At 33.9% G+C, this 10,535-nt stretch overlaps 1 protein-coding gene across 1 annotated transcript; it reads right to left on the bottom strand.

The window, feature by feature from the left end:
* Window positions 1-6,132: 6,132 nt before the first annotated feature.
* Window positions 6,133-9,872, bottom strand: LOC110038073 (peroxidase 12-like). The gene is given in 4 exon segments (XM_020742834.1): window positions 6,133-6,777; window positions 6,779-6,888; window positions 9,183-9,377; window positions 9,621-9,872. Coding segments are annotated over 4 exon segments (1,032 nt in total). The 5' UTR covers window positions 9,858-9,872; the 3' UTR covers window positions 6,133-6,287.
* Window positions 9,873-10,535: the final 663 nt, after the last annotated feature.

Below are 10,535 nucleotides of genomic sequence, written 5' to 3'. Positions count from 1 at the left end.
CTTGCTAGCAAAGAAAAATATGCCATTAGAATTTACAATAAGCTATCATCTTTTGAAAGAAGAAAACCAAACATTTCTCAGATTAAATAAAAACCAAACCTGCATATGGGAACAATATAAATGTTTACTGCTTGCAAAAGTTTCTCAGAAGTTTCAATTCCCAACTATCTCAGATCTGTGGTAGCCTGCACGAATACAAAAGTACAGAGTCAAAAAAAGTTTTCCTAGACAACTATTCTGGGTTTCAGCTTATCATAAGAAAAAAAGCATATTGTAAGTAGTTATAAGTTATACCCCAGCTCTAACAGGTGTTTTCTCTCTCAGTTCTTCAGGAAGAGCACTTTGAGCTATCTCTAGAAGAGAAATAAAAAAATTTCGCAGTCTCTTTAGGGCCCTTGGCATAAAAGCTTAAACCTGGTTTTTTTTGGATGTATTAAGGAAAAAAATTTGAGAATAAGATGATGATTTTTAATGTCACAATTTTATTGAAGAAAAATTTTAAAAAAAATTACTCCACATAATGAAACAGTTAAATGAACTAATTATGCAAGATTGATCAGAGTTTAATACTATTTCAACATTAAATACTCCACATGCCACCAAAACTTAATGACAATTTTTATGTTTACACTAATAATATAATGATAGAGAAGGTGCTCCATAGTCTTCATTATAATGAGCAAAATTTCCCATAAGCTATTTTATGTCTTTTATAAGTTTATGCCAAAAATCTCATCAACTTTCATAATTACAGTAACTAACTTGGGAAAAGTCTTCGTTAGAAAATGAAATTAAATGATTGTTAGGATCTAGTGTCTCCTAGTAAAATAACCTCATAATGTTCTACCGTATTTTTTTTAAAGATGGAGGCTCAGTCTGTTATGATGCTTGTTTTTTTTTCATATTGTATAATTTATCTAGGTTATTTTGAAAATAATTTGAGATATGCAAATTTGATGCACTATTTAAATTCTTATTTATGCAAATTTGATGCACTATTTAAATTCTTGCAAATTTGATGCACTATTTAAATTCTTGCAAATTTGATGCACTATTTAAATTCTTATTTAAACTAGTAACTTAATGACAATTTTATGTTTAATTTGATGTGTATATGTTTATTTTGGATAAGCTGCCATGTTTTAAATAATATGAAAACTTCTTTTAACTCAATCCTGCTAAATCCTTATAAACCTGTCAAACTAAACTTACACACATTATATTACATTTATCTCTTCCACTTTTATTTCAATATTTTAATTGATTTAACTAATTGTCTTAATGTTTTAATAATGTGCAATGAGTTAGACAATTTTTTATCTTATAATGGATAGATGTTGGATGCAAACACCTAGATGGCTTCTCGAATACAAAAGAGGTGTAGAAAGTTTCTTGGAGTTTGCAACTAAGAGCAAAAATTTATCTAAAATTTTATTTCCTTGTAGAGTTTTCATTAACAGATTTTTCTATACTATGGAATATGTCAAATATAATTTAATATCTAAAGGAAATTTTCTTGATTGTCATGTGGAACCGACACTAGGAAGAATGCAACCCTCTCAGTGAAGAGGTAGAATATGAAATGATAAACAACATATTTGATATTCAACAATCGCAAATGCAAGCAAAAGAAGCAAACATGATATATATAGAAGGATTAATAAGGGACATTTTTACCACAGAAAATAATTCAAATAATCCAACTATCGATTGTGAAACATCTATATCTCATCCAACAAGTAATGATCAAAGTTTAAAGAGGTTGTTAGAAGATGCAGAAGCAAAATTATATACAGGGTGTAAGTCTTTCACAAAATTATCTTTTATATTGCACTTATTTTGTTTGAAATGTATACACTCATGGACTGCAAGATCTTTTGATATTTTACTGGAGCTATTACTAGAAGCCTTACCCAACAACAGTTCATTTCCTAAGAACACATACGAGGAGAAAAAAATGATGAGAGCATTTGATCTCAGTTATACAAAGATAGATGCATGTACTAAGAATTGCATGTTATTTTGGAAAGAGAAGTCTAATCAAGAGGTATGTGACACTTGTGGCTCATCGAGATGGAATGTTACTCAGAAAAAAATTAATATTGAATAGAAGACAACTTATATGAAGGCACCAAAAATTATTTGATAGCATTCATTGATTCTAAGATTGAAGGTTATTTAAATCAAAAAATTCTACAAGAAACATGGTTTGGTATGCTAAACATAGAAATAAACATGGTTAAGACATTTGACAGATGGAGAAGCCAGGAAATCATCCGACTTACAGTATCCTGAATTTGCTTTAGACTCATATTTTTTGTTTTAGATTGGATGTAGATGGTTTGAGTTCATTCAAGCTTATGAGTAGTACGTACAATATTTGTCCTTTGATTTTAGTTGTTTATAATATGCCGCTGTGGATTGGTATGAAGCATAGCTCATTCATCTTATCAACCTGGAGAAAAAAAGCTTTGGAAATAATATTGATGTTTATATTAAACTATTAATTCAAGAATTACTTGAGTTATGGCATGGAGTCAGTGCTTTGATGTTACAAGTGGAGTGAATTTCACAATGCGTGCTTCTTTATTATAGACTATTAATGATTTTCCTGTTTATGGAATGTTGTCTGGATAGAGTACAAAAGGAAGGTTTGCCTGTCCTTGTTATGCTGAAAATAAAGAGTACTTATTGTTGTATAAGAGTAAGAAGTTCTCTTATTTGAGTCACCGACGTTGGCTACCATTATATCATATATTTCACAAATAAAAATTTCATTTTGATAATAAAGAAGAAATCAGAAGCGCACCTCACAGTTGTAACGGAAGTACAATTTTATCTGATGTTGAGAATTTAAACTTCAAATTTGGTGAACCTTCAAAGTCAATCATAAAATGTTTAAAGATATTTCATTCCGGAGAACCAGTTGGACAATCAAACATTACTTGTAAATGGAAGAAGTAGAGTATTTTTTTTAGCATGTCATGTTATAAGACTAATTTATTGCCTCACAATTTTGATTTCATGCATATAGAAAAAAATATTTGTGACAATATTGTCGGCACTTTATTAAGTCTTGATAAATCTTAAGATAACTTCCAAGCACGTCATGATTTAGTTGACATTGGTATAAAAAGAGATTTACATCCACAACTCTTGGAAAATGGTGATTACTTCTTCCCTCCAGCCTACTTCACAATGTCAAAAAAGCAGAGATTAATATTCCGCGAGGTGTTGAAGAATATGAAACCTCCAAAAGGTTATTCATTAAATATTTCTAGGTCTATAAACGCTATTGATTGTAAAATCATGAGATTAAAAAGTCATTATTGTCATGTTTTTATTGAAGATCTTCTTTCTATTGCCCTTAGTTCTTGTACACCATCAAAAGAGGTTATGAGCATTATTTTGGAGATAGCACAATGTTTAAAATCGACATTTTCTTAGGTTATTAATCCAAGTGAGTTAGATAAATTACACTAAAAAAATTACAATGATATTATGCAAAATGGAAAAGCACTTTCTCCCTACTTTTTTTACAATTATGGTTCACTTATTCATTTGGTTGAAGAGCCAAATTTGGTGGTCCAATTCAGATGGATGTATCCATTTGAAAAGTAAAATATATTTATTTGCTTGTTAATTTTTAATGCATTTTAAAAATAAATTTAATAATAATAATAATAATGTATAGGTTTCTCTCTTTATTAAAAGATTACATTGGTAATAAAGCAAAATCAAAAAGATCAATTGCTAAGGGTTACATTGTTGAAGAAGGAATAATGTTTTGTTCTCAATAACTTGAAGGAGCTGAATTTTCACATAATGCAACGATTTCAAAATTTTTTATCAAATAACATAAAAAACCTTTATAAATTTTCAAGCACATAAATTCTATTAGCCAAGGTAGTATCATATGTGTCACATGAAAAGTCTTTAATACAAGCTCATAGATATGTGCTTCGTCATTACAATAACATTGCTACGTACATAAATATTTTCATTAATAGTGAGAAGAGAAAAAACGACATCATACACATCTCACATCAACATATATCGAGAATGATAGCTTCCATAACTGGTTTAAGCAAATGGTAAAGATGAAATTTACATGTTTAAATATTGTTTGTTTCTTACATAATATTAATTTACATTATAAATGCAGGAAGGAAAACTATCGGGTGCAAATAGGTCTATACAAAGAATGAAGATCTCATTGACCTAATGTCCAATGCAAGGTAAGATTTGTGGCAAAAGGCTTTGCACAACAAGAAGGGGTCGCTTATGATGAGGTGTTCTCCATAGTGGTCAAGCAACTCTCAGTTCCTGTTTTCTTAGCACTTGTAACAAAGTACGATTGATCTTGGAACAGCTTGATGTGAAGATTGGGTTTCTACATGGAGAATTGCAAGAGATCTACATGATCCAATCACCTAGATATCAAGTATCAAAAGGTTTGGTTTGCAAACAGTATAATTCGTTATATGGGTTAAAGCAGTCACCACGGCAGTGATATAAAAAATTTGCTCAGTTCATGAGGGGACAGGAATATACAAAAAAGCCAGTATGATCATTGTGCATACTTCAAGTAGTTGGCTAACTGTGAGTTTATTTACTTGTTTCTATATGTTGATGATAATGTTGATTGCATCTACTAGTCAGATTGTGGTTGATAGGATTATAAATCAACAGTTCAAAAATTTTGAAATGAAGAAGTTGCTTGAAATTCACAGAATTCTTAGCATATGTAGATTCTCAGAGATAAGTTAGCTAGAAAGGGTTGGCTTTTGCAAGGAGCATTTGTTTTGAAGGTGCTGAATAATTTTGGGTTTGATGACTCGAGCGAGGTGATAAGGCTATCTATTGCATCTTATTTTCAGTTGAGTTCATATGAGTGTCCTAAAGATGATCAAGAAAGGAAAGATATGTGATCAGTTCCTTATGCTTGAACAGTGAGCAGTCTGATGTATGTTATGGTCTATACTAGAACGAACATTGCACAAGCAGTTGATATTATGAGCAGGATCATGCATGATCTAGGAAAAAAATGCTGACAGGCTTCGAAGAGTATTTTGAGTTATATGAAGGGAATAATTGATGTTGGCTTGGTCTTTGAGATGCAGTCATCTATTGCAGATTTGTGTGTAGGCTATACTGACTTGGACTATGCAAGTGATATGGATAGACGAAGATCTATTATTGGCTATTTATTCACATTAACAGGAGATTTAGTCAGTTGAGGTTAGTTTTTCTGTCTCTGTCGGAGGCTGAGTACAAGGTGTTCAATAATAGTGAGAGTATAATATTATTAGCCACCAATTCAGTTCATCATGCTCGTATCAAGCACTTTGATGTGTAGTACCATTTTATCCAGGATTTGATTGATGATGACATAGTTTTGTTAAAGAAAATAGATATGAAAGAGAAATCCAGCAGGCATGCTCACGTAGGTACTATTAGTTCAGAAGTTCACTTATTGTAAGAGTTTGGTGAACATTCGAGCTCAAGATTGATTGTCCAGTCGGACATTTTAAAGAACTACGCTAAACTTAATCCCTTTAGAAGTTGCATTGGCAACCATTTTGATGTAACTGAATTGAAGTTTGAAACTCATTTGATCATCCCTCACTTATCTGAAAGTAATAAATGAGATAGAGATGTGTATTTATGGCTTGATTGTAATAAATAATAATTTGGTCTTTTGCTTACATTTTCTTGTATGCCCTAATCCTCTTCTATAAAAGAAACTTAGGGTACATGAGAGAGTAAGATGGTGAGAACTGTGAGTTATAACCTCAATCCTTTTTTTTCTCTCCCATCCGGTGCTAGTAAACCCTTCCTTTTCGTTGACGCAAGCAAATCAACTTAACAACAAATTATTTAAAACGTTGTGTTTAATTATTGTTAGGTGGATTTCTTCATTTCCATATTGTTTTCACAACACAACCGTGATATCCCTTTAAAATACAACTGCATAGTGTTTCAACCACATGACATGCAAGTATCTGCAAGAGCAGCGGCCCAACAGATCACGGCCCGAGCCAATCATACCCCTACTAAAGAGCTTCGTAACAAGCAAGTGCTGATTAATATTCTATCTAAATATCAATTCGAAGGGAAAAGTGAATTTAAAATTGCCACAAAACATGTTCACGCGCAAAATACAGTATCTTATTATCACCAAACTCGAGCAGAGGTAGCAAGCTTAATTCAATCCCAAACCTCAAGGTATACAACAGCGGACCGTTTTTATTACAATAATCTACATCCACACAACGAAGCCAAACCTAATAAGCAGCAGTTTCTCCTTCTTCATCCACAGGCAACATCGAAATCCTCCCCCCATTCCTCGCCGAACAATTAGTCCTTATCTCCCCATTTCCACCAGTCAGCACGCTCAGCTGCCCCATCTTCACCATCGAAAATGAAAACTTCTCAAAGAAAAGCGATTGATTCAGCGCAAAATCTAAAACCGTTTGCCTCGTCCTCGAATCCATATACAAATCCTCATCTGATGTAAAAAGCCCCTGTCTGTTCATTAAATCCACGTAGTACTTGTTGTCGAAGACATTGGGGCTGCGGATGTCGAGCACAGTCGTGTTGGTGGAGTTCGAAGACGGGCAAGTTCGGCGGAGGTTGTTGAAAAAGGTTTGGTCCATGGTAGGGTCACGAGAAGGGAAGATGCGGTTGGAGAAGGAGGCACAGTGGCCGCGGCCGATGGTGTGGCCGCCGGAGAGGGCGACGAGGTCGGCGGCGTCGAGATTGATACGTGCGAGGACGGGAAGGATTGAAGGTCGGGGCGGTAAGGCTGGCGAGCGTGGCGTTGCGTGTGGCGAAGGTTAGACCGTCGCGGCGGCCGAGCGGGACTTTGTAGCGGGGACCGCCTGACTGTCATGTAGCCGACCACAATGTTTCAGACCAGTTAGTATTTTTTTTATTAAATATTAAATCTAAAAAAATAAATAAATGAGTACAAATTGCTTGACTCCAATGACTTTTTTTTTCCATTTTCTTTGTGCACCAATTTATTGAAAAAATATTACGCGAGCGCGTGCAAATAGTATTAGCGTACGGCTATGATCACGACTACAAAATTATGTAATTTCAAGCTAAACAAATTTTTAGTCGACATAATCGGCTTTATTTTTTCACTCCAAGTTTGTCTTTGGCGAATTTTCTACGTGCTTGCTGAATTTGAGTTCAGACACGCGGTCAGTGAGGGGATGACATTGATTATATATATATATATATATATATATTATAGACCAAATTTTTTAAGAAGACTTAGATGCATACCACGTACGTAACCACTTGCTTGCCTGTGCATAAAAGTGTGAATTTCACTTTTTTTTAAGTTAAAATGGTGATTTTTGCTATTTTCAAAAAAGAAAATGGTGATTTTTGTTATTTGATTAAAAATATAAACTAAAAAAAAAAAGTTAAGGTGATGACTTGGGAGGTAATTGCCCACCTTATTTTTACGCCCGAGCGATTTTTCACCGTGGGTGAAGTCTGAGTTCAGACACGAAGTCAGAAACTGGATGACTGGGTTCATTTGAATTTAAAACGTATTTGATAATATATGAATTTCATTCCATTAACTCAGAAATAAAATAGATCAATTAGTTGAATATACAAATACACTTAAAATTATAAAAAATTAATTTGCTTTTTGTCACATGCCATTGACCGTAATTTAGGATAAAATAAAAGAATTGACATATGAAAATTAGACCTACAAATAATTATTTCTCAGAAATAAAAGGTATTAAGTATAGAATATTTATAAACACATTAATTTGTACATTTATAGATTTTTTTAAATGTTGTTTAATGTATAATATTATAAGACAAGTTTTATTAATTGCAACGTTGCAAAAAAAATGTTCAATTGAATTTTCTAAATGACCTTATAAAATCAACACCAACCTAAAAAGCAAATTTTTCTGCAAAGGATGTATTCCACATATATAAAATTAGCATATTTTATAATATAAACGTATTTATATGCAAATACGCACACCAAATTATGATAAGAATGAATTTTTAACTTTATAAGTTAGATGAATGAAGTTAAAAAATTAACTGATTAATGATATTTTGCAATGCCATAGAACTAAGATTATAAAAATACCAAAGAAATCCGAATCATCCTCACTTATTTTGGACGTAATATTTTTCGGTCTCTTGCACTCGTGAATTCAGCCTCAAATAATTGTCTAATTTTTTTGTATGGACTCTCGACGTATCTCTACGTGCCACTCAGGTTTTTGAAATAACCCATAAATAACATTATTTTTGCGTTATTTCGAGATTATTGAAAATAACCAAGAAATAATCTGAAAATAACTCAGGAATAACATGAGCGGCACGTAAAACTACGTCAGGACTCTGCACAAAAAATGCTCTTCAAATAATTATTTCTAATGTTTTATTTGAGAGGATGAGTGCGACAACTCCCTGTACCAAAAATATTTATTTTAGGAATATTGTCCCATATAGATATTTTTTGTTCCCTGCGTGATGATCAGATTCTGAACATGAGGTCTAGAGCACACTGAGAAATGGAGCTGAATAGATGAAGATAAAAGAATATTTTGTTGGGAAAAAATTGGGCCAGATTATCCTATAGAAAATCGATAAGTAATAATTTTAAAATAAATAAAAAGGGGCATTTACATACAGAGACCCAACTCTTACGACCTACGTATCCTAACATTTACATACATAGCACTCAAATCTTGCCTATCCCCACAACTTATAACTTAAATTTTATCTTTACATTTTAGATCACACAAATTTTTTACATCTCATTATTTTTAAATTAAAATATATTTTTTTCGAAAATAAGAAATGAATGAAAAAATAAAATTTTGGTACTCGATATGTACCTACATAAAAATTGTGTGGTATGCATATAAATCTTCCATAAATTAATAGAAAGATAAAATATATTTTTAATATATGCTTCTTAGAGTAAATTTATAATCATGTATCCAGCCTTTCCTTTAATCTTGTATATTCATAGATTTGATGGAGAGATTAGCAATTCGAGCCACGTCCGGGCGATTGTGCGTCCAAACGATGGCCGTGATATACGACGGAAATAATAAATTTTCACTTCGATGAGCTCTGATGAAGAAAAATTTGGCAGTCCAGACAGATAGAGAAGAGATTAATACCAAGGAAACGGAGTCCCGTGCTGCAAGGGCAAGCGCGTCGGCGCAGGAGACCACGCTGCCGCATTTGCTGTCGATCAGAGCTCGGATGTCGTTAATGGCCTTGAAGGCCTCCGGCCTCAATGTCAAGTTTGGCGGCGCGTTCTTCTCACTCGGACCGCTCGCCGATCCGTCCAGTAGCACCGACCCGTCGCACCCCTGCATCACCACTCATTATAAATCATTATCTCATAGGGGCAGTGTCGTATCATTCATATTCTACGCATGATTTAAGCAACATCTAAACTTGATGTAGGTCATGTAAATACATAAAGTTCATTAATTTGCCAGATTTTATGAATATTTAAGAGTTACCAAACCAATTAATTTTAAGGTTTTAATCTTCTCGAGATTTACACAAATCTAGCCAAGCCGTTCCCGCAGAAATGAGTACTACGATACCTGGACAAAGCAGTCATGGAAATGTACGCGCAGAAGCGCAGCAGCAAGCCCGATGTCTTTCTTGAACTGCTCTTTAAGAAAGTCTCGGACAATCGATTCCAGCTTAGGACAGCTTGCCTTATAGAATGAGAAGGAGAGCCCGTTTACTATGGGCGGGAGGCTCTGCGACAGTGCCGGCGCCGGCCAGGAGAAGAAAGCGAGAGCAGAGACTAAGATGCAGAGGAGCATAGAGGCCATCGGGTAAGCCGCTGGGCTTAGTCTACACTTCTTTTCTGTATGCTGGACGGGAGCTGCAGCATCGGTGACTTTATAAAGACATCAATACTGTGCGAATGATGAGTGGCAAGCATCGTAATTTTTCCAACGAAAGCAATTTGTTTGGTGAATGAAAAGACTACATTAATGTGCTTGGTGATGTGGCACTCCATCTTTTTTAAAGAGTGATAGTCTTTCTGCCATGATATGAAATATTTGAGTTGTATTAATGTTTAGGTGTTTAGTATGCAATTATATAGCAATTGGATGGTATATACATAAATGTCAACTTTCATTTTGATGATTTATAGACATACCACTACGTTTTTATGTATTTTAATATCTAACACCTAAATTTAAATTGTTATATATATATGTCACTTGGTCTGTTTGGGGCAGCTTGTGCGTTTCAGGATAAGTAGCTTATCCTGAAATGCGGCCCGCGGGTCGGCCGCAGGGGTCGGCCCGCGGCCTGCGTTTAGTATAAAAACTCAAACGCATTTTCGGATAAGTTGGCGAAACGCGCGAACCAAACAGTACTGCAGCGTTTTGAAAACGCCGCCCACACTTCTAAGCTGCCCCAAATGAACCCTTAAACTAGGTATGGGGAGTGATTTACATATATACCATATGACTTTTATATTTTTACATAATTATTTA

The sequence above is a fragment of the Phalaenopsis equestris genome, unplaced genomic scaffold, assembly GCF_001263595.1.
Source record: "Phalaenopsis equestris unplaced genomic scaffold, ASM126359v1 Scaffold230176, whole genome shotgun sequence".
Classification (NCBI taxonomy): Eukaryota; Viridiplantae; Streptophyta; class Magnoliopsida; order Asparagales; family Orchidaceae; genus Phalaenopsis; species Phalaenopsis equestris.
This window is presented reverse-complemented; position numbering and strand designations above follow the sequence as displayed.